The sequence below is a fragment of the Urocitellus parryii genome, chromosome 1, assembly GCF_045843805.1.
Source record: "Urocitellus parryii isolate mUroPar1 chromosome 1, mUroPar1.hap1, whole genome shotgun sequence".
In the NCBI taxonomy this organism is placed as follows: domain Eukaryota; kingdom Metazoa; phylum Chordata; class Mammalia; order Rodentia; family Sciuridae; genus Urocitellus; species Urocitellus parryii.
Window position 1 is genome coordinate 155606739 of NC_135531.1, and position 23704 is coordinate 155630442.

General features: G+C 46.0%; 2 protein-coding genes across 2 annotated transcripts in view; both read right to left on the reverse strand.

The window, feature by feature from the left end:
* LOC144255784 (butyrophilin subfamily 1 member A1-like) overlaps positions 1-9512 on the reverse strand; it is a 30571-nt gene extending 21059 nt beyond the window's left edge. Inside the window, exons 1-3 of the mRNA XM_077800703.1 lie at positions 9311-9512; positions 2610-2957; positions 1818-2003 (exon numbers count right to left, since the gene is read on the reverse strand). Coding sequence (XP_077656829.1) covers positions 1818-2003; positions 2610-2957; positions 9311-9512 — 736 coding nt within the window. The remainder of the gene's footprint in view (positions 1-1817; positions 2004-2609; positions 2958-9310) is intronic.
* Positions 9513-20860: 11348 nt separating this feature from the next.
* LOC144255793 (olfactory receptor 14A16-like) lies at positions 20861-21790 on the reverse strand. The gene is given in 3 exon segments (XM_077800725.1): positions 20861-21055; positions 21057-21124; positions 21127-21790. Coding segments are annotated over 3 exon segments (927 nt in total).
* Positions 21791-23704: the final 1914 nt, after the last annotated feature.

Genomic DNA, 23704 nt, shown 5'->3' on the forward strand with positions numbered 1-23704 from the left:
TCACCTCCCCAGGCCTTGCTAATTGGGCCCTAAACAAGCATCCGGAGTGAAGATTGAATGTTCAAGCCCATGGTGACCTTCACAGCAGGGACCTCAGTGTCTGAACAGGAAAGGGTCATTTCAGAAGCTGAGGGCTTTGAGAAGCAGTGGGGAACGCCTGCTCGGCCCAGCGGCCCCATTTCCTGTGCTGACATGGAGCAGCACAGCAGAGCCAGTGGCTTCAGCTCTCCGGACAGCAGCTCCCTTTCCCTAGGACATGGGTGACACTCTCAGTGCAGGGGCTAGAGAAGCCAGGGAGTAGCTGGGGCTCTATGATAAGAACATACAGCTCAGCATACAGGGCTGCTCAGTGAAGGAAACAGAGGGTAGTTTCCACTTGTCCCTCCTGGCCCTTCCACTTGAACACATGTCCCTCTGTGTCTCATCACTGGCTGTGTCCTCATGAGTTCAATAAAGATGGGCTTGTGTTTCATATATTCTAAAAATACAGAGCTCAGTTAGCAGGACTTTATAGAAACATGGCGTCAAGGTGCCAGATTTTCTGGGGATAAGAGAGTAAGGTCGTGCTCTGAGTCAGGCCACTTACTGTCCCCTCTGTTACCTATTTTGAGAATCTGAGATATTAACTTTGAGACCATGGTTTTGCTAGTGCAAAGAGACTGAGGATATGACTTGACACCAAGGCTTTAAGTGGTATTTCCTCTCTCCTAGAGGAGAATTTCAACATCTGCCTGTGGCTCCCCCAAGATGTTAGTCCATGGATCTGTGCTCCTGTGAAGCTGGCTGGGGAGTGGGATAGGGATGAACCTTGGCTTTAAGAACTCAGCTTCAGAATTCACTGAAGGCTGGGGTTCTGCAAAGATTTGCACCTGCAGCACCCACTGATGGTTAAAGATGGGGGACCGCGTGGGGTCTCACTAAACTCAAGGTGTGGGAGAACCTTTTCTCTAAGACACACAGTACACTGGGGCTGCCCAAATGGATGACATCTCCAGCAGGCACTGATTTCTGACCTTGAACCAAACTTCACTCCTCTAGGAGGGAGGAGCAGGTGAAGACATGTGGGCCAGAAACCACACAACCTAGACCACCACAGGACACTGAGGCCTTCTGGAGAAGAGGGCCACAGGCTCAATCCAAGGACCTGCGGTTCACCTGGAGCTGGGCTCTGGTGAGGCCTCCTAACCTGGCACAGGAGCCACCACCACGCTGCATGGTGTGGAGTCCAGTGGGTGTGACCCAGAGGCTCAACCCAGAACACCTGGTCTAGACAGGCTAAAGGACATGCTCACTGGGAGGAGGTGAAGAAACAGGCTATTTCATTTTCCTGGCTTAAGTAAAGAGAACAGCAGGTTCTCAGAGTGATGGTTCCCACTGTCATCACCAGGACATGAGGGAAACTGCAGCCTGCCTGGAGGTGTGCCAAGGGTCTCTGCCTCAAGTAGGCAACAGAGAAGCCTTTCTTTGGAGAAGCATCTCATGTTTAGAAACACATTTTGTCACTTACTATTCCAGTATTTATACCGTGATGTCCCTGAAGGCCTGTGATAATTTGGGAAGGCCTGGCCCTTCATGAATTCTGGCTTCACCATGTGCGTGCTGCGAAAGTTGCATCCTAAACTCTATAGCTACTGAAATACCAAGCATTCCACCCGCAGAGAACATGAGGAAGTCAGTAACCCCCTTTGGGCACAGTGGGGACCCAGAGCATGATAAGGAGCCCAGTGGAGCTCATTGCTATAGCTAGTGCTCCATGCCGCCAACAGTGCTCTAGGGGAGGCTGACATGAGTTCCACCTGTTTTCCTCAGCATTCTACCTGCTCTTTGTGCTTGAGTGGAAAGCTCAGTTGCACTTGCCCTGACTTGGGGAAGACGTGGGAGTGGAGCATCGGGGCTGCCCCCTGTTTGATACAGGAGATGAGCAGGTCCAACCTGCCCTGGCTTCAGAAGCTCAGTAGGCTCAATGCCCTCTGATGGTGGCGGCTGGTTTCTCATGAGGCCCCCTATGAGGAGGGAGATACAAAAACTCTTTCTGAGGCCTTAAGATGTGTGTGAAGGGGGCTAATCCAGGCTCAGCCTCTCACTGAAGCTGGACCCTTCCTTTCTCCTTCACCTGGCAGAACAGACACTTTCCTGGGGTTCATATCTGAGCAGGAGCAATACAGAAAGGCATGAACTTATGCACAGCCCAAGTAAACCAGAAGGCAAGGGTGGGAAGCACCAGGATTGTGCTGGATGTGCATGGAAGTGAGGTGCACTGAACTCAGGCCTGATGGTGGGTTGTGGAGTCTCTCTCCCTCTGTCTGGCTCCTTGTGGGGTTTGAAAGCCCAGGCTGTGGGCTTCTGGGACCCATCAGAAATGAGGCACGCTAGAATCCCTCCACTTCCCTCCCTGGAATTATGTTGACCATGCGGAGATGCAAATAGATTCCTATTAAAATGTAAGAAAGACAAAAATAGAGCCTCACATTTCTACCTTTCTTGGCATCATATCTAGCATTTGTGTAGCTTTGTGCAACTCTGTCCATACATGATGGCATCAATCTGGATCTTGATAAAACAGAATATCAATAAAAAACTCAATCAGAGCTTCTGTTTGACAGGCTCACCTCTGACCTCCACGTGGAACCGTGCTTCATTGTGGTAGGTGGAGCTTACAAATAAACACCTGTAGTCCCCTTCATCTGCAGGGTGGATGGGGTGGATCCTCAGGGCCACCTGCCCTCTGGTGATGTTCTCCCTCAGGAGCTCGGTCCTCCCATGGTACTCTGGCCGCTGCTGCTCCAGGTAGTCCTTGGAGTCCCTGTAGTAGTGCACCAGGCCCGAGTGGTTGCCATGGAACCACCTGACTTCCATGTGCTGGACATCTGTGGAGGGGCTGAGGTGGCAGGGGAATTCTGCCCCTGCTCCCACTACTGCTATGACTGGTGACCGAGGTCCCATCACGTGGAATTGTCCTGGAAATCAGGAAGATAAAGCGTCATGGCCAAGGGCTGGCAGGCAAGGCTGTGACTGTGTGATGAGAGCAGAAGATCAGCTCATGGACACACCGAGCCATGGCCAGCTAGCGAGCAGGGGATGCTGGAAGGCAAGGTGAGTTCAGGAGGTAACACGGGATGTGAGGGTGGGTGCAAAGACCTGGTCCTTCAGGTGTGCTTTCCCAGGGGATAAGAACTGAATTCAAATCCATATGCATCAATTTTGGTCTAACAGAACCTGCAAAGTTTCAGAGTGTGGTTCTCATTTTACATTGGCATAAACTGAGTCAATGAATGCATGAGGGACTTGTCCCCAATTGTCATGACCCAGGTTCAGAGAGTGTTCTAGCACCAGCAATCTGAAGGTCTCTGTTTAAACCTTGGATTACTCAATATACAATACATAGTACATACAACGATGTGTACTGTGAAACAACTAAATGCCATGATTTTGTGTGACGAATAAAGGGAACACTATGTACAATGCTATTGCATTTTAGAAAACAGGCATGAGAGCATCTTTACAAAAACAGTCTAAGACATTGCCACAGCTTATATCTAAGGTTAGGAATTATGAAAAGTGAAAAGATAAATGTAAATGTAAGTATTCAGACAATGTTTGATCTGCCTGGTGGCAAAATCAAAAGTGCCCTTCCCTCCCTCCCTTTCCTCAGAGCATCCCTTGAAGAATTCTGGAAATGTAAATCCTTTCTCTTTCTCTTTGGCAGGTGTGATTTTTTTTAAAACTGCCTCAGCCTCCTGGACTTTGACAGCATGGGGACCTGGAGGGGGGCTTTGCTGTGTGGGCAGGGAGGGAGGCTGCACCCTTGTCTCTGTCACCTTTCAGCCTTGTCCTTGATTGTCAGGGAGTTAGGAGCAACTCTGTAGTCAGCAAGCACAGGGGACAGTCGCTGGCCAAGGAACTTGAGATGAACAAGATGTGGGACGTGGTGCTGTCACACACCCTGACTTAGGACAAGGGGCCTTCCTGTTGGAGAATGTGAGATTACTGCACCACGTTTGCTGGACTAAATCAGTGGACAGGCTTCTTTCTGAATTGCTCTTGTGTCAGAGAGTTAATTGTGTTACAGTCAGTGAAACTGGTCTGTGGTCTGAGAGGCTCATTGCTCTCTGAATACTTTTCTATGGCATTAAAGAGAAGTTTTGAGATTGTTGGATATTTCATTTTTAATTATTTCCCTGTTATATGATTTTTATGTAAGTATCATATTTTTCTTTATGGCCTTTTGTGTGCAGATAACCCCCTTGCACATCAAGTGCCAACTCTCAACTTTCAGCCTCCATTTTTTAAAACATGAACCCTTTCTTATAAAAATGAGGGGAAGCTCCTGATATTCACATGAAATTTATTCTTTCTAAATAGCTGATGTCTTTTCTTCTTAGTGAGCAAGGTGAGACCGTCTTGGTGGCATTAAGGTGTTCAGTACTTCAGGAAGCATCTAACAAGATCGAAGGACAGGAGGCCTGGATTCCACACCTGCAGAACCTGCCTTACAGACTTGGAGGAGATGCTTGATCCAGGAGTGGGGACCCCAGTCTGCAGGTTGTGCTGAGGCCTAGGAAGGAAACAGCCAGTGCAGGTAGGAGAACAGCACTAAGCACTCCACAGGCTGCACACAGAGCTCAGGGCCTGAGAAGCAGCACAAGGCACAGCACCCCTGAAAGCCCCTGATATGGTGATGCTGACCGAGCACCCTGCCTTGGGACTGAGGTCCCTCAGCACCCTGAGCCAGGAAGTCCCCCATTCCATTCCCCAAGGAATTGCTATGTGCCCAAAGCCACATCTCCTGTGAATTCCCCAGGCTGCTCAGCTTCCTACGTGACTGTCACCTGGACACCGTGATAGTTAATTCATAAAAGGCAGAGGCCTCTGACCTGGGTACATGGGGATAGGTGCAGGACACGCCTTGCCTGTTACTGTAGGGGACACTTCTATGACATAGTTAACTTGAGTCTGCATGGAACCTGGGCTGTGCCATGGTCATTCAGCACCCCCAGAAGAGGACTAGCCATGCCACCCTGTAAGAGCAGCATTGACGGGGCTAGGACATGGTCATCACATAGTTTAGGAGGCTCACAGTCCAGGGGTCGCTGAACTGCCAAACTGTTTCTGGATCAACAAGAGCTTGGGGAGACACCTAGCCATATGTGAAACACTTGGCACATGTCATATTGGGTTGGAATTTCCCATAAACTAGCCAGAGTTTACAAAAGCTCATGCAATGTGAGCCAAGTAGTACTGTGTGCATTCCCACACAGACTCTCAACAGCAAGCTGCCTGAAAAAATAGATAAAGAAAGCAATCTTAGTTTCAGTAGCATAAAAATCACAATAAAATTCTTAGGGATGAATTTGTCAAAAAGGTGAAATATGTACATAATGAAAACTACAAACAATGATGAAGGAAATTGAACAACAAACTCACACATAAATAAAATATATCAATGTTTATAGCAACACAATTCACAATAGTAAATTATGGAATCAACACAGATACCCATCAATAGATGAATAGATTGAGACATTGTGGTATGTACACACAATGGAGTTCTGCTCAGTCACTGAAAGAATGAAATTAGGCCATTTGCTGGTAAATGGATGGAAATGAAGAATATGCTAAGTGAACTTAGTGAAGCCCGACTCAGAGACTCAGATGTGGAGTGTTTTCTCTCATATGTGGAAGCTACAGTAAATAAAGAAAAGAGGGAGAGAAGGATAGGAAGACATGAAAACCAAATCAAATATAAATTAATAGACAAGCTAAAGGAAGTCTAGTAGAGTACAGGAAGGAGAATGGGAGAGGGGAGGATGGGAGGGAAAAGGTGGGATCATGAACCAAAATCCATTTCCATGCATGCATGAGCTTGTCGGGATGAACCCAGCTAATATGCATAGCCATAAAACTCTTTAAAAAATATCCTGTGGCCATGGATTAGAAAATATTTTTTGTCATATCAATTATTTTTCTTTTCCCACAGATTTTATTGGTGCACTGTAGTTGTATACACTGATGGGACGTGTTGGTTCATGTTCATATGTGCACACAATATGACAACACAGTATGGCCAATATCACTCCCCCAGAACTCCCCCTCCCTCCCCCTCCTTGGTCCCTTTCCTCTATTGCTGTTCCTTAGAGTTTTAGGAGATCCACCCCCACCTTTCTTTCCCCTTTCCTCTCTAGCTTCAGCCTGTGAGAGGAAACATGACCCTTCACCTTCTGAGTTTGACTTTATTTCTCATCACAATATGGTCCCTAGGCCATCCATTGGAAAATACTCTTAAAATGTCCATAGTTCCCAGAGTGATCCACAGAGTCAATGCAGCCACTATGGAAACTTCAATGTCACTTTCCACAAAAATGAAGAGAAAGATATGTAAATTCACATAAAAGTGCAAAAGACCCCAAGGAGCCAATTTATTATGAGCAAAAAAGAAGAAAGTTAGTGGGACCACAGAGCCTGATTTCAAAATATATTATCAAGCTAAAGTTGACACCACAGCATAGCACTGGTACAACACAGGTTGATCCGTGGGACAGAATCTAAGTTGAAGTACTCCACACGGTCACAGACCATTGAGTTTCCACAAAGCTTCCAACAACACATCATGAGGAAAGTCAGTCTCTTCAAAAGCAACTGTAAACACAGGCATAAGAACAGAATTGGACCTTTATTTCAACCACATGCAGAAATCAACCCAAGCAGACCATAAAGAGACATAAAACTTAACACTGTGAAACAGAAGAGGGACACTTACAGTGTTGCTCCCCAACACTCCCCTGGGTACTGATTTCCAGCACAGGACCCCAGGCACAGAGGACAAAAGCAAAATGAGGTTGCATCACATAAAAGGATTCTGCCCAGGACAGAAGTCAACAGAGGGAAGGGAGAGCCCGTGGGAAGGAGGCAACCTGAAAACTACACATCTGGTAAGGGGGTGACATAATAAAGGAACAGCCACTCAAGTCGATAGCATGCAAGGACACAACCCAATGTGAAGTTAGAACAGGACCTGAACAAGCATCTCAGAGGAAGCTCTGGGCAGGGCTGACAGGTTAGGAAGCTGCTCGCCACCCACAGTGATCCAGGAAACGCATGCTTGAACACAAGGCACCTTGGCCTGTCAAAGGGCTGTCCTCAGAAGGGCAGGAGGTGGGTGCTGGTGAGGCCGGGGGAGATGGGCCCTGGTAAACTGTAGGAGGATATGAGCTGGCACAGCTACTTGGTAACAAGACAAAGTGCCCAGAAAATTAGAACTGGAACTACCACGTGATTCTGCACTCCTGCTACCAGGTGCACAATAGCCAGGGACAGCAAAGCCATGTGTCAGATGGATACCTGAATCCTCAATCACTGAAGTCCCCCAGGGTCCACAGTGCACTCAACCTCAGTGCCCATCTGTGAATGACCAGGTTAAAATATGGTGTAGACACACAAGGGACAACTAAGTCTTGTCTTTTAGAAAGGAAATTGTTTCATCCCCAACAACACGGATAACCTGGAAGACATTATCGCAAGTAAAATAATCCAGAACCTAAAAGAAAGATGCCACAGACTCTCACTCACCTGTGGACCATAAAGAAGGGGAGCCCATGAAGACCCAGAGTAGAACATGGGTCTGCAGGGGCTGGGCTCAGAGGCTGGGAGGCGTCGGTCAATGGAGGCAGCTTTGGTTGCCCGGGAGAAATCAGCGCAAGAGATCCACTGTAAGACCCGCTGAGTCCATTTAACAGCAATGACCGCACACTCACAATGTAATGAGCATGTGGGTTAATTCTTATGTTAATTAGCTTGATTTAGCCACTTCACTATGCAGGGACCTATACATTTTAAAATATTTAACACCACAAAATAACCAGGTATCAACTAGAAACAAATTTATTACAAAGTTAATTTTCTTGTTTATAATTGTCTTTCTCATTTGCTAGCAATGAATGAAATTCATCTTGGTATTTGATAGCATGTATTTCATTAAAATCAACATGGATTTTCTCTGGTAAGATATACCATATTTCACCTTCTTATTTAATTTTCTATTTAAGTTGAATATTTTTTAAGTTATGTTGACATTGCCCATTGCATGTGACCTCAATTGATCCAACTTCCGCACAACCTTTTTGAATGTTCAGTTTTTATATTGAACGGGATACTTTTGTTTGATTGTTCTTGTTAGCAGGGGTTGAACCCAAGGGTGCTTATCCTCTGTGCAACTTCCCCCCACTTTTTATATTTTATTTTGAGACAGGGTCTCGCTAAGTTGCTTAGGGTCTCAATAAGTTGCTAGGGATGGTTGAACTTGTGATCCTCCCAAGTTGCTGGAATCACAGGTGGGCGCCACCACACCTGGCATGAATTCACATTTAAGACATGAATTCAGCCAGGTGCAATGGTGCTTGCTTGTAATTACAGCTACTTAGCAGCTGAAGCAGGAGGATGACAGTTCCAGACCAGCCAAGGCAATTTAGTGAGATCCTGTCCCTCCTATCCAGCAATCCTGATGCCAGGTACACAACCAAAGGAGATGAAAACAGCATGGTGGAGGGGCAGCCTGCTCCTATGTTTATGGCTGCATGACTCCCAATGGCCTAGACATGGGACCAGCCTCAGTCTCCATCAATAAGTAGACACAGACAGCAACTGTGGTGTGTGTATACAGAGACAGGGCTCCACGGTGAGGTAAGGGGATCCTGCAATGTAGGCGCAGGATGAATCTGGGAGTTCCCCTAAGTGAGGAAAGCCAGGCACAGGACCATGGACCCCACAGGGTGGCACTCTCTGAGGGGTGTGAGGACATGGTCCCTGGGCAGTGCAAAGCAGTGTGGCTTCAGCAGAGCCCCGGGGACTGTGGGGACCAAGTGACAGGGAGACACTGCCAGGCAAGCACGAATTAGGGAGAGTGAGTTCTGTGTTCTGCTGCCCAGTGGGGGGAGTACGTGAGAAGTGTTGAGGGTCTGTGTCAAGATTGCTAGAAAAGATGCTCTGCATGCTGTCACCATGAAGAAGTGATGTTTGAGGTAAAGAATATGCTAAGCATCAGAGTTTGCTCATCACGTTCACATACCTGTATTACATCATTGCAATGTGCCTCATAAAGACATATGGCTATGATGTGCCAGTTGAAAATTAAAATTAAAGAAAAGCAGAAAAGGTGGAAGGCACAGGAAAACAGAAAAGACAGACAGAGATGAGTTCCTGAGTGTCAGGGAGAGGACATGAGCACTGAAGCCCTGGCCATGTCCTGTTGAATACAGTTCTTTCCAGGCTACTGTCCAGGACAAAGCACAGAACGTATGTCCTCCTTGCCACTCACCTGGCCAGGTAAGCAGGAGTGAGAGCAGGAGGGTCCCGAGGCCTGCTTTCCAGAGCTGCATCCCAAGAGGTGTCTCTGTCTGAGAGTCGGACCCCATCCTTGCATGTGCACCGGCAGCCCTGGTGTCTGGCTCAAGCCACACCTCTGCAGCGGCACTGATGACAGGACCGTCAGAGGGAGAGCTGGAGGCCACTCTGCCCATGATGGAAAATGAAACCAAGGAGCTAGGGGACTTTGAGCTGCTGACTTGTCCTTTCAAATGCGGCAACATAAGGCAGGGTCTCGGATTCCATGCTGAAATACCTGGTGATACAGAACAGGTGGAGCAAAGCCACCTGCCCAACACCTCTGACCCTGAACTCAACATATAGACTTGGACTCCTGATCCCTGTTCAGCCCACACTTCAAGTGAGTCATTGTTTTCCATGATTGTGTATTTTGGGTCTGAACTGGGTTGGCCAACCTGGAATTACTACAATACAAAACACCTCGACAGTAGCTTATGAAGGGACAAGGCTCTTACAGCCCACAGTTACGAGGAACAAAGGCCAAGTTCAGTTGGCTGCATTTGTTTGGCTCCTGGTAAGAGCTGTCAAGGAGGGCTATCAAATAGGAGTGTGGATGGTCGTGTCTTGAACCACAGCAGAGACAGAGAGAGGAGGTTCACAGTCTCCAAGGACCTGTTCCTTGTACTCCCAGGAGCCCAGCTGGGTCCCATCAAAGGCCCACAGCACTACCACCCCCACCATCCTGAGCTGAAGCCTTGTCTTAAATATGCTCTCCCTCTCTGTAGTGTCTTTTCACCACGTTGTTTCTTTTCATATGCAGAAGTTTTAAAATTCTATACAATTTCTTTGGTTTCTTTCTTGTTTTTAGTCCTGCCTTTGCTTTTGAATTAAATCCTCCTCCTCAACTCCCCCTGAAAAACCGCCAAAACTAATTCCTTGGAGTATTTCTCTTACACTTTCTTTTACTAATTTTGTGGTTGGTTGTCTTATGTTTAAGTCTTCATCCCATTTCAAGTTGAATTTCTACCCAAGGACCCCATTTCAGTCTTGAGCAGGTGAATATCCAGTTTTCCCAGCACAGTTCATGGAGAAGTTGGTGCTTTTTAAGCAATGAGTTCTTGATGCCTTGTGAACAATCATTGGCTGTAAATGTGAAGATTGATCACTGGACCTTGTATTAAAGTGCTGCATATTGGTTTCAGAGCAACTGATCTTCAGACACTTGAGCATCTTGACCAAGTTGGAAGCAAAGAGAATCTTGGACAGGAGCTCTACAACTACTAGCCAAATGCTCTTCTCTGTTATATTCTACTCCTGCCCCTGGCCTCCACACAGCCCCGTCTCTGGAGGCAGGGCACTCCAGAGGAAATGGAATAGTCTCAGAGTCAGAAGGCTAATTTGATGCTAATATTTCAGACACATATTTCTTTAAACTTTGAAGCTATTGGTGTATGCAGAGATAAACAATTAGGAAACAATTCTACAGTAAATAAAAGTTTCATGTGCACGTAGAATGGGCTTTAAACCTGCCAGATGTATAGAAAAATGTAGTAAACTGAGTACATAATGCCTATGCTCAAGTATTCATATAAGGCTAAATAGACAACTTCTGAATAAATGATTGAATGGCACATGGTGTCAGCACACACAGGGTTTAATTACACACTAAGGTTTCAAAAAAAAAAAAGGTACAGGATGTTAAATTATCTAAGTTCAAATTCTAATTCTCCTTCTTATGTTCTGAATTATCCTTTCTCTCTGAAACTGAGATTTGTTTTTATAAAGAAAGTGAGACTCTTGCAAGTAGGTATCAGATATGAAATATGAAACACGATTGCCTATTGAGAAAACAAATTGTTTCTAAAAATGTACCATGTCTTCCTGCAAAAGGAGAATTTTCTTTTGGTAACTGTGCCCCCCAAATGACAAAAAACTTCATTTCCCATGTCATTATGAGTGGAAATTTACAACATAACTGGCAAAAACAATCCCCACTGAGCCACATCACCACTGAGCCACATCCCCACTCAGCCTCACAGTCACAGGCGGAGGCCCTCCCACATGTGACCACAGGATGAACTTGGAGGACATGATGTGAAGTGCAATAAGCCAGGCACAGAGAGACAGGATCACAAGGACCTCTGGATCTACTCCTATCTGAAAGCTGAAACACTTGATCTCGAAGAAGTTGAGAGCAGAACTAGGATGAGCACAGGCGGGGGAGGTGGGGCAGAGGAGAGAGGTTGGGCAGTGGGTGCACTGTTCCAGACACAGAGAATGAATAAGTTCTGGGCTGCTGCACTCAGGGGTGAACATATCATGCATTTCAGATAGCTAGAAGACAGTCTTCTCGCCACACAGAAATGGCAGGTGGAGGATTGCATTTAGAAATCAACTAAAACCTGCTAAGGGATGACTCAAGTCATTTACCAAAAATAAAAAGGCACTTTTTTTCATTCTCAAGGTCTTTTCAGCATTTTGGGGTTGGCAACTAATTACCTGCAAGAGAAGAGGTCCACTGGGGCCTCCTGAACACCCACTCTCCTCTGTGCTCCCTTTTTTCCTTCTCAGTAGAAAATAAAAGGATTTGAAATTTTTCTCCCCATTTCCCGAAGTCAGTGCAATGTCTTATATTCAGCGATGAAGCTTGTCAGATTCAGGCATCGGCACTAAGTCCTCAAGATGGGGCATCCCCAAGTAACTAGAAGGCAGGGCAGCCTCGCTCCCTGGGACACTATGAGCTCATGGCTCCCCACCACCAGCTTCCTCCCTCTGACAGAGATGTGCTTCCTTTCTGGAGGCAGGACCTGAGAAGGCTGGTCCTGGGACCTGGGAGGACTCAGCTCTAGGTCCACATCAATGGAGCTGGCAAAGCTGGGCAGGGACCTCTGTGGGGGAACAGGGGGCCTCACGTTTTGTGGATCCTTATCATGACCACACTTAGTGTCCTGAACCATAAACTAGCAGGCCTCTGCATTTATTTATTTATTTATTTATTTATTTATTTATTTATTTATTTATTTTCCATCAGCGGCTTTGAAACAACTTTATTAGAAGGCTGTTTTGAATGACAGCTTCTAATTCTTTAATCTGCTTTTGACAAATTCCAGTTATAACTATATATTTAATATATGCCAATTTTTGCATTGATCTTTGCATCTTATTTAAATTGTCCTCATCAGGCCATTCTGGGGAATGGAGGTGCAAATGTCAAGTGGCCAGCTGACCAGCATTACCAAGCAAGGGCAGCTGTGGGCTGCGAGGGAGGGTCCCACTTCCTGGCTGGGGTGGGGAAATGGCCACCCTGTCCTCCAGCTCTACCCCCTTGTCACAAGCTCACGATGAGCATCTCACTACCCTGTCCTTCAAAAAGGATGAAATAAAGAACTCCTCCCTGTCCAGGCAAGGTTGGGACTGTCATCCACCCATGGCCGGCATTTTTCCCCTTGCCCCTCCCCCTCCAGGTCTCAGGCCTCCTGGAGACAAGCTGCTGACCCCCTAAGGGGTGCATTCTCCATGGTTGGGTTTCTACCCTCTTCTTCCTGTCTTCAGTCCTGAGAGGAACTTCTTTGGACAGACCAGACAGGACGCTGGTGTGGGCCCAGGAAGGGTCACTCCCAAGGCCCTTCCCTCTTCTCCCCCACCCCCACAAGGTGGAGATGGAAAGGTACAATCAACTAGGAACATAAAAATGAATAAAAAATGAACTCTAAAATGATGAGCTATTAACTAAACAATAAAAATAGGACATAACTCTGTTCAAATAAATACAAAATAAATAGGCTCCAAGCAGTGTGCTGTGTCGCATCAGTGGAATGTGAGCTGGTCTCACCTCACCCCCGCTGGGATGGACATGAATCCCTGGGGGGTCAGCAGACCTTGCACAGTCCAGCCACCCACTCCCCATCTTCCTTGGGGATCAAGGAACGGGGCACTGTCTAACCTGCCTCTCCAAGACCCTCCCCAGCAGCACAGGACCAGGGCCTTCAGCCCATCCCTCAGCAGGGCGGATATGGGGCAGAAACTCTGCTCTTGGCAATAAAACATGACCGGGAACTGTCCTCATGCCACAGAGTGGGGACGAGGAGTTCGGTTCTGGTGCTAGTCCTGACAGTCTGGGCCAGCTCAGAGCACAGAGACCCAGGCACAGAAGCCCAGGGGACTCCAGGTCCAGCACGAGCTCCCCAGTCACACTGCAGACCAGGCAGGGTTCAGAAACTCAAGGGGGACCCCCCACCTTCCCGGGCCATGCCCTGTGCTGACACAGCAGCCTCTGCATTTATTTAACACTCCTTGCATTGTTCTCAGTGAGTTCGTATTAGTTTTCCGTGTTTGAGACTTTCTCTTTTTTTCCAGTTTTTTCTTCTTAAATATTTCTTATTGTATTCAATTACATTCTTCACAGAATATGAAAAAAGGATTCCTATACAAGCTCAAAAAAGACCCCAAATAGCCAAAGCAATTTGGATTAAAAAGGGACACAGCCACATCAATGTTTATAGCAGCACAATTCACAATAGCTAAACTGTGGGACCAACCTAGATGCCCTTCAGTAGATGAACAGATAAAAAAAAATGTGGCATATATACACAATGGAATATTACTCAGCAATAAAAGAGAATAAAATCATGGTATTTGCAGGTAAGTGGATGGCATTGGAGAAGATAATGCTAAATGAAGTTAGCCAATCCCCCCAAAAAAACAAATGCTGAATGTTTTCTCTGATATAAGGAGGCTGACTCATAGAGGGGTAGGGAGGGGGAGCATGGGAGGAATTGATAAATTCTAGATATGGCAGAGGGGTAGGAGAGGAAGGGAGGGGGCCGGGGATTAGCAAGGATGGTGGAATGTGATGGACATCATTATCCAAAGTACATGTATGAAGACACGAATTGGGTGTCAACATACTTTATATACAAATGGAGATATGAAAAATTATGGTATATATGTGTAATAAGAATTGTAATGCATTCCACTGTTGTGTATTAAAAAAATAAAATCAATTAAAAAAATAAGAATGTGGGAAATATCACAATCTCTCATTTCCAGACACAGCAGAGCCAACCAAACAGCAGGTACACAGACCAGTGGAACTGAATTCCAGAACCAAGCCCACATGGACAGCCAAGTGGGTCCCAACAAAGGTGCCAATGACACTGGAGAGAACACAGCCTTATTTTTGACTAGCTGGTGGCTTATTTCTAGGAATTAGTTTCTTTCATCATTTTGACATTTTTTCCCCAAAACCAGTTGAAGCACTTAGAGAATTTTTGGGGTTATTCCTCGAAGCTGACTGAGGAGTAGGTGGAATCACCTCTTTTTGTTTTACTCCAAAGTGTCCTTTGGGAGATTTTGATCTCCAAGGATGAAATTCCTGCCTGTGAAGTCTCGAATAAGGCAGGTGCTGGTGATAGAACAGTCCACATTTTGAGCTAAAGGACTGTGACGTCATCAGATCTACTCTGCCAAGGAAACCAGGTCACAGAAATCACCTCCTTAGAGCCTGCTGAGGGCTGCCTGCTGCAGACCAGGAGAGTGCAGGGCGGCTGGTCCCATTCCCCGTGGCTCTGGAGCACCATGACATCCTAGGAGCACAGCTTGGAGGGCTACAGAAACAGTGGCCTCATCCTCCATCTAGAGCCCAGAGGTCGACACAATACCTGAGCTCACCTGCACATCTTTGGATCCAGAGTAGTGCCTTGTCTGCTTGTGTGTAGTTGAAGAGGTACCTGGGAGGACTCTGTGGCTTTCTCAAGAACCTTCATGTCCTTCAGTCACCAGGACTGAGGCCACTGCTCAGGTGCAGGTGAGTCTGACCCATGCTCCAGGGGATGCAGAGGGGGAGGAGGGCTGAGCCAGCACAGGCTGGGGAGGGGCCTGCAGACCTCAGGGGTGATGGGCCAGCACAGGCTTGGGAGGGACCTGCAGACTTCAGAGTGATGGGTAGCACAGGCTGGGGAGGGACCTGCAGACAGACACTCAGGGGTGATGGGCCAGCACAGGCTGGGGAGGGACCTACAGACCTCAGACTGATGGGTAGCACAGGCTGGGGAGGGACCTGCAGACAGACACTCAGGAGTGATGGAATGGAGGCCAGAGGTAAACTGCTTGGTGGTCTGAGGCAGAGGGGCTGACACAGGCTGAGGCTGTCCCTGTCTTTGAGGCCTGTCCCTACTTGTAAGTGTAAGAGGAGCACAGGAAGAAGGAGTCCAGGCCATCGGGAAATCAGCCCCCTGGAGCCCCAGAGCAGGGCTGCTTGGCTGAAGTCTCTCTCATCTTCCCCAGTGGCCTGAAAGAAGAGGAACTGGGCATGCCAACTGATTTCCACTCTTGGCGATCTCTGCTCCATGCTGAGACTGAGTGTCTACATACAGGGTGCTGATGGGTTAGTTCTAGAGCTTTCCCATGGGAAGGTCAAGGAGTAGCAGCTGCTGGGACCTTGCACAACTGTAAGCAGGAGACTATCCAGTCCAGAGAGGCACAGCTGGTGAGTCCCTGTCAGCAGAGTCAGGCACCCACACCCAGCCCTGGGGATTTGGGAGGTTGCACAGCAGCAGCAGCCCCAGTGCACAGACTTTGGGAAGAGCCACAGTGCCCCCTGCTGCTCACCAGGCAAACATCAGTCTTGGTGGAAATGGTGTCAGGAACATAGCCTGGGAAAGCTGGCCCAAGGATGTCCATGGGCCACACTCCCCTGCTCCATCTCAAAGTCACTCATGTGAGTAAGCAGCCTTTGCCTCTGGGGAACTCCTGGACTCCCAGGAGGTTAGGACATGGGGAATGTGGTCCTCACAGCATGTGATGAGGTTGTGGGGAAGGGGTGAGAAAGCCAAGGGGGCTCTGGGAGAAAAGATGAAAGGACCTGGGCAGTGGCTTCCTCATGAAACTGGGAGAAGAGAGAAGAGAAAGTGTGCTTTGCTCACCAGGAATATAAATATAAATATAAACCCCAAAGGCGCATCCTCCAGCCACACCCCACCTGCCTATAGTTACTGTAGGTAATCCATGTCAGTGGATTATTCCACCAGTTAAGTAGCACCTCTCATAATCTAATCATTCACCTCTGAAATTCCTTGCATTACCTTGCACATGAGCTTTGGGGGGAGAGTTCATTTCTAAAACATAACATTCAGCAAATGTCCTCTACTGCCAAGTCTCAACAGATGGGTCACCAGATGCTTGATGAACCAAAGGAGGCCAAATAAATGATCTTATGCTGTTGTAATAAGAAAGTCTTTCCTCTTTTTTTAAAAAAATATATTTTAGTTGTATATGGACACGTCTATTTTTTTTTTATTATTGGTCTTTCAAAATATTACATAGTTCTTAATACATCATATTACACGGTTTGGTTCAAGTGGGTTATGAACTCCCAATTTTACCCCATATACAGATTGCTGAATCACATCAGTTAACCTTCCATTTATTGACATATTGCCTTTCTAGTGTCTGATGTATTCTGCTGTCTGTCCTATTTTCTATTATCCCCCCTCCCCTCCCCTCCCCTCCCCTTTTCTCTCTCTACCCCTTCTACTGTAAATCATTTCTTCCATTTGTATTATCTTGTCTTACGCCTCCTTTCCTCTTATATGTCATTTTGTATAACCCTGGGGATCGCCTTCCATTTCCATGCAATTCCCCTTCTCACTCCTTTTCCCTCCCACCTCTCAACCCTGCTAATGTAAATCTTCTTCTCAAGCTCTTCGTCCCTACCCTGTCCTTGTTTCCTCCCCTTATATCAAAGGAGTCATTTGGTATTTGTTTTTTAAAGATTGACTAGCTTCACTTAGCATAATCTGCTCTAATGCCATCCATTTCCCTCCAAATTCTATGATTTTGTCATTTTTTAATGCAGTGTAATACTCCATAGTGTATAAATGCCACATTTTTTTTATCCATTCATCTATTGAAGGGCATCTAGGCTGATTCCACAGTCTTGCTATCGTGAATTGAGCTGCTATGAACATCGATGTAGCAGTGGACACGTCTATTTTTATTTTTATGTGATGCTGAGGATTGAACCCAGTGCCTCATGTATGCTAGGCAAGTGCTCTACCACTGAATTACATCTTCAGCCCATCTTCTTTAGAAAAAGAAGATGTGTGTTCCCCCTTCTGAACAGTGAAGAGGATGTCATAGGTGATCTCTTTGACCAGTCTCTGGTCCGCTTCCCACGGCCCTTTCCTTGACTGGGCCCATCCTTGGCACAACTGCAGAGCCCAGGTTTCCTAAAAATTCTGCTGCTGAGTCAACACAGAGAGAACTCAACCCCTCCTGTTATCCTCTCACTCTTTTTTTTTTCCCCAGAGATTTGAATTTTTATTTTTTCAATATCTGGTCAGAAATCCAAATGGTTAGAATTTTTAGATATTTGCTTATTATTAGGGTCACAACATTAACTTACACTAACAAAGCATCGGTTTTTAAATTAATAGTACTATAAATATTATTATATATTAAAAATCAATGGTACTCTTGCACCTCAGTTTTTCCTCCAATACCATCATTTTTAAAATTAATTAATTAATTTATTTTAATTAGTATGTATGGCAGCAGAATGCATTTTGATTCATTGTACACAATTACAGCACAACTTTTCATGTTTCCGGTTGTACACAATGTAGTACCATATGTGCAGTCATCCATGTCCCTAGGGTAATAATGTCCATCTCATTCTACCATCTTTCCTGCATCAATGCCCCCTCCTCATGCTCCCTCCCTTTTGCCCAGTCAAAGTTCCTCCATTTTTCCCATGCACCCCTCCCCAATATGGTTCAGCATCTACTTATCAGTGAGTGGCCTTTGGTTTTGGTTTTTTGGGATTGGCTTACTTCGCTTAGAATGATAGTCTCCACCTCCATCCATTTACCTGCAAATGCCATGATTTTATTTTCTTTTAATGCTGAATAATATTCCATTGTGTATATAAATTTCTCATCCTCAACCCTTGGTAGCTTGTCACCCTGCCTGTCTTAAGCAAAGATCATCTTCCCTTGGGCCAACAAGAATCCCTCGACCACTGATATTTCATCCCAGTAATTTTCTATGCACAGAACTGCTCCATGCTCACCTCCCTTGGGCTATAAACCTCACTTATCCTCCCTTATTGAAAGTTGGGCTGATCTAGCTCCCTGGATGGGATAGTCTTTACACCTCTCAATGGTCCTGAAAAAAGCTTTTAGAATAGTTTTTTAAAAAAAAAAAAAAAAAAAAAACTGGTATCAGTAGGGCTACCTTCCTTTCTGTATGTCCCAGGAGACAAACTCTTTTCTTCTCCAGTTTCTAAAGGCTTTCCACATTCCTTGGATCATGGGCTCCTTGCTTCTCTTCAAAGGGTAGTATTGGTAGGTTATGCTGTCATCTCTGTGCTTCTCAGACTGCAGGTGGGAAATACTTGCTGCTTTGAAGGATTTATGTAGAGAATTTGGGCCAATCTGTTTCATCCAGGATGGTCATTCTCAAGGTCTTCTACCTAAATCATATCTGCAAAGTCTTTTTCCATAGATAGCAACATATTCACAAGTTTCTAGGAAAACTACCCTGAATGTGCAAATCCCCAACAATTTCAATACACACAAAATTGAGGTTTACTTGGTTTTGAAGGAAAAAGAGGCACAACTATAAAAGAAAAATGTCATACATGGAGAAATGATGGGTATCTGTGAGTCCTGGGGATCCTCTCAAATGCTAACATCTGTGTGACACACACCAAACACTTGAGAATGAGCCAATCACGCAAAGCATTCTTTAAAGAAATATGTGCACATTTTTTAGTCATAGAATTTCACATATCCATCAATTTTTGATTAATTGTCCCTGTGGAAATTCAGCTGCCCATGATAATGCTACTTGTACTTTGGTTAGAGCTATTGCAGAAGGGTTAACATGGTCCATTGCTCCCAGAACAAATTAGAAGGCACCTCATGGCAATTGTAGGAACATTTTTAGACTCAGTCTGTTGAGAATTAAATTGACTCTGTAAATGCACTTTAAAACAATTTTAATTTTAGCAATGTATAGGTTTTGACTTGTTTTCTTGAAGGAATTTGAAACTTTCAAACTGCCCACTATCTTTAAAAAAAAAAAAAAAAAAAAACCTCTGTTCCACAAGAATACACTCAAGATTGACATCGTGAACAAGACATTAAAAACTTTTAAAACAGAGGCAATACAAAATTTTGTGTGAACATAAAGGATGTGGATCGTGTGCATTAATAATTTACTTGTTACGGAAACACGTGCCAAATGCCTACCGCACAGGACTCTGCAGATGTGGGTGAACTGCAAGAATAACACAGTCTAAGGAGGAAGTCAAAAGCTTTGTGAAATGTCAAATGACAACCGAAGTAACTGCCCAGAAGCAGTGGCTGGTGGTGCCCAGAGGCATCTGACTGGACAAAGTGACCCTGTGAAGGGATTCGAGGAGGAAGAATCACACGGACCATCTCTGGACCAGAGGAGGAAGGTGTGCTCACTCAGGCATCGGGTCGGAGAGGAGGTTCCAGCAGGGGTGACAAGCATCCAACTTCCCCTTGGGTGGCTATCTCTGCGACCTAGGGTTGAAAGGCCTGTGGAGCTTTCCCTAAGGGCAGCAACTGGTCCATGGTGCTCTCCACACCTGGGGTCCCCAAGCCTCTTCCCTCAGCAATCCTGGCAATCTTTGAAGACAAGCTCACTGCAGTTCCCCCAGGGGACTTGACTCTCTTCCTCTCCCAGCTCTGCTGTGTGGGCCTTCTTGTCCTCCAGGCTCTGCTTGCACTTTGGTCTTTCTGGTCTGCCTTCCTCCCCTACAGATTCATGCCTCTTCATCCCTGAAAGAAAAGCCCAGATATCCCCCTTTTCAAAAAAGTACAATGGCCTTCCTTCACCGCATCTCTTGTGAAGTCTCTGGTTTGTTGATTTTATTTCCTGGACCCAAAGCCTCCTTTGGATATTTCTATAGGCATATGTATTGATATATAGGAAATTTGAATTTTAATGTCTTTCTCCTCTCTTGAGACTGCAACCACACCAACTGTGCAGAAACCAGCATGGATCGGGGCTGGAAGAACAAAGAGGGCAGCCTTCACTAGACATAAAATCAGGGGTTTTAACTGGCATTTTAGCTTGGCCATTTCCTACATCCTTATGTCCTTGTAGCCGTCAACTCCAACACAGTCTTTAGGATGGTAATAAATTACACCATCAACATGGCGTTCCAAACCCCACCCTTGCCAGGGACCACCACACTTTTCCTGGGAGAGGCCTTCTCTATCTCTATGTCCCACCATCCTGTCCAGTGCCACTTGTCACAGACCAAGGAGCTCCACTGGGATGACAAGCAAAAGGCCAGCATACCTCAGTCCACTCACCAGTGGAGGCCTCGGTCCCCACCCACTTGATCTGGGCACAGAGATGCTTCTCAGTTTCACTGTAATGAGTACGACCTGATTCTCATCAGCTCCTTACTGTAAATGTCCAAAATCATGGCCAAATATGTTACCAGAGGTGCAGGTGGTTAAGTTAGAGGGCAAAAGATGGTTATGTTGTGAGATCAACCCTTCTAACTGGAAGGAGGACGCCTGTTCACCAGCAGCTTCCTCAGCGCCACCTTCATATCCTTGTTCTTCAGACTGTAGATGAGGGGGTTCACAGTGGGTGGCACTACAGTATAGAATACCGAAACTAGCAAGTCCAGAGTTGATGGAGATTGTGGCAGGGGCCGTAAATAGGCAAAAAAGCCAGAAGAGAGGAATAGTCACCACAAGGAGGTGAGGCAGGCACGTGGAGAAGGCTTTGGACCTGCCCGCTCTGGAAGGCATCCTCAGCACGTGGAGAAGATGTGAATGTAAGAAATATCCATGAACACAAAGCAGACAAAGTCCAACAGCAGGCTCAGCCCAATGACCGTTAGCTCCCCAATGTTGTAGGAGCAGGCCAGGGCCAGCAGCTGTGGGACGTCACAGAAGAACTGGTGAACATCAGGAGACCTACACCTGGGTACGGAGAAGGTAGCCGCCGTGTGCAGGATTGCATTGACACCTCCACTGACCCAGGAGGAGGCTGCCATCTGCATACAAACTCCACGGCTCATGAGGATCTCATACCTGAGTGGGTGACAGATGGCCACGTAGCGGTCATAGGACATGACTGTGAGTAGGGCTACTTCCGTTGTGGCAAAGAGGAAGAAGAAAAATACCTGGGAAACACACCCAGGGAATGAAATGGTGTTGCAATTTGTCAGAGAGTTTTTAATGGATTTGGGAACAGTGATGGAGATGAGGCACAGATCCAGGAAGGACAAGTTCTTTAGGAAGAAGTACATGGGGGTGTGCAGCCCATGGTCCCTGGTGATGAGGGTGATGATGAGGAGGTTCCCAAGAAGGGCAGCCAGGTAAGCCATCAGGAAGAGCGCAGTGTGCAGGATCTGGAGCTCCCGGATGTTAGAGAAGCCCATGAGGAGGAAGGAGCTCCCAGAGGTGAGGTTGTCCATCTCTCTGGATGTCCCAGCATTTACTATGAAAAATAGGGAGTGTGAGCTCAGGCTTCACCCAAAGGCTTGACTCTTCTGTTTTCCTGATTCCCTTCCTCTCACTCATCTGTGCATGGATCAGGAAATGTGAGATGACCTGAAACTGACACCAGCAAGCCTCCATGAGGCTATTTGAGCACCGTATCCACACTGTGTGCATGATGAAAGAGGGAGGTCAGCCTAGTCCAAATCATGAGGCTGTCATCCAATCTGCACGAAGGTCTACAATCCATACCTGACTCAAACGTCACATACTTGACACTAAAATAGAAGAGGCAGGGGCTTTGGAGCCATCAGTTCCAAATACAAATTTTCATTGATGCGCTTATAAACACTGAGACCCCAAATAAATTATCCAAACATCATTTCCCTCAACTTACAGTGTAAATTTTTCCACCTGGTCTCTGATTCAAGTGAATAATGCACATAAAATATCTAACAGTTTGTGAACAAGAAGGTCTTTAACCCATTCTACTTCCATATGGATTCAGCCTTCCTTCATTATGGCAAAGTCAGAAAAAACATTGAAAATGTGAAAACAATAGAAAAAATACTGAATGTTGCATCTAGTTGCATGTTATTACTTTGAGCTACTTTACAGTGCTGGAGGTTTTAGGATGTTGTCAACTATGAAGATCATTCTTGTTCATAGAAACATAACTGATTCAAATTCTCCTGTAGTGCAGTAGGTCGCTGCTCTGTGGACCATGTCATTCACATCCCTCTGTAAAACCCATCCTGCTCCATTTGCCTTGAGTGTGACACTTTGATTTCTCCTCTGAACCACTTGTGGTGTCTTGCCAGTCCCTCCTTATTTAATGAGCTAGACCAAATTTTGTCCTGCACTTTTTATTAACATACAGTATCTGTGCATATCTTGGGGCACAGTATGAGTGATATGTAATGATGGAGTCAAAGTAACCAGCATTTGCTTCTCTCCAACACGAATCACTTCCATGTGTTGGGTAGGAACACTTAGACTCTTCTCAGTATTTTAAAATATGTTACAGACTGTTGAAGGCTAAGGTCACCCTACTAGACACAGGAAGACAACACCACACGTTCTCACTATTTGTGAAAACTGTAACACTGACTTCATGGAGAGGAGAGTGGAACAGTGTCACTGGAGACAGGGAAGAGTAGGGAGGAGTGGGCCCAAAGAGGCAGGAAGGGCAGGAAGACACAGTCAGGAGGAATTCGTTCTGGGTTCCATAGCCTGTGCTTATTTTATATTCACATGAGAGTCTTGATTTTACTGTCTGTCTGACTGTCTGTCTATCTATCTATCTATCTATCTATCTTATTCAGCACTTACCTGGATAGCAATTCCTAATATTCACATCCACACTTCATGAAAATACTTGATAAATCTTAGGGGAATAATGCATCAGAGACAGACAAGAGAAATGCAAAGATGCTCTTCATTTTTTTGTCGTGTCATAGTTTACTAAACCCTGCTGCTCTGTAGCACTGGTCTGTTTACTGTAATATCCACACTAATTTCTTGCACATACAGGCCTTCTTATCCTCTCCAAAATCCTCAAAGTGGGTGCCCTTGTCTTTCAGGCTACACTGCAGTGAATCCTAGGCAGTTGGGGCACCAATTCCCCCCTTCTGTTCAAAACCGCCTGCTGGCTCTGCTTTCCCCTTTGGGTCAGTCTGGGTGCCACAGCCTTCCAGCTCTCACCTGTCAGTGGAGGTGGGCTGCTTGTCACCAGGCTGAGGGTAGGAAACCCCTGCATGTCACCACCAAGCGCTCTCTTCTGGTTTGCTTTTATGTTCCTTCCCATGTCTAAGAGGAGGAAAGGCCCTCTCCTTCACAGAGTTGTAATGCAGATTGCACTGGGGACACTGATGCTGTTTTGCAAAGTGAGT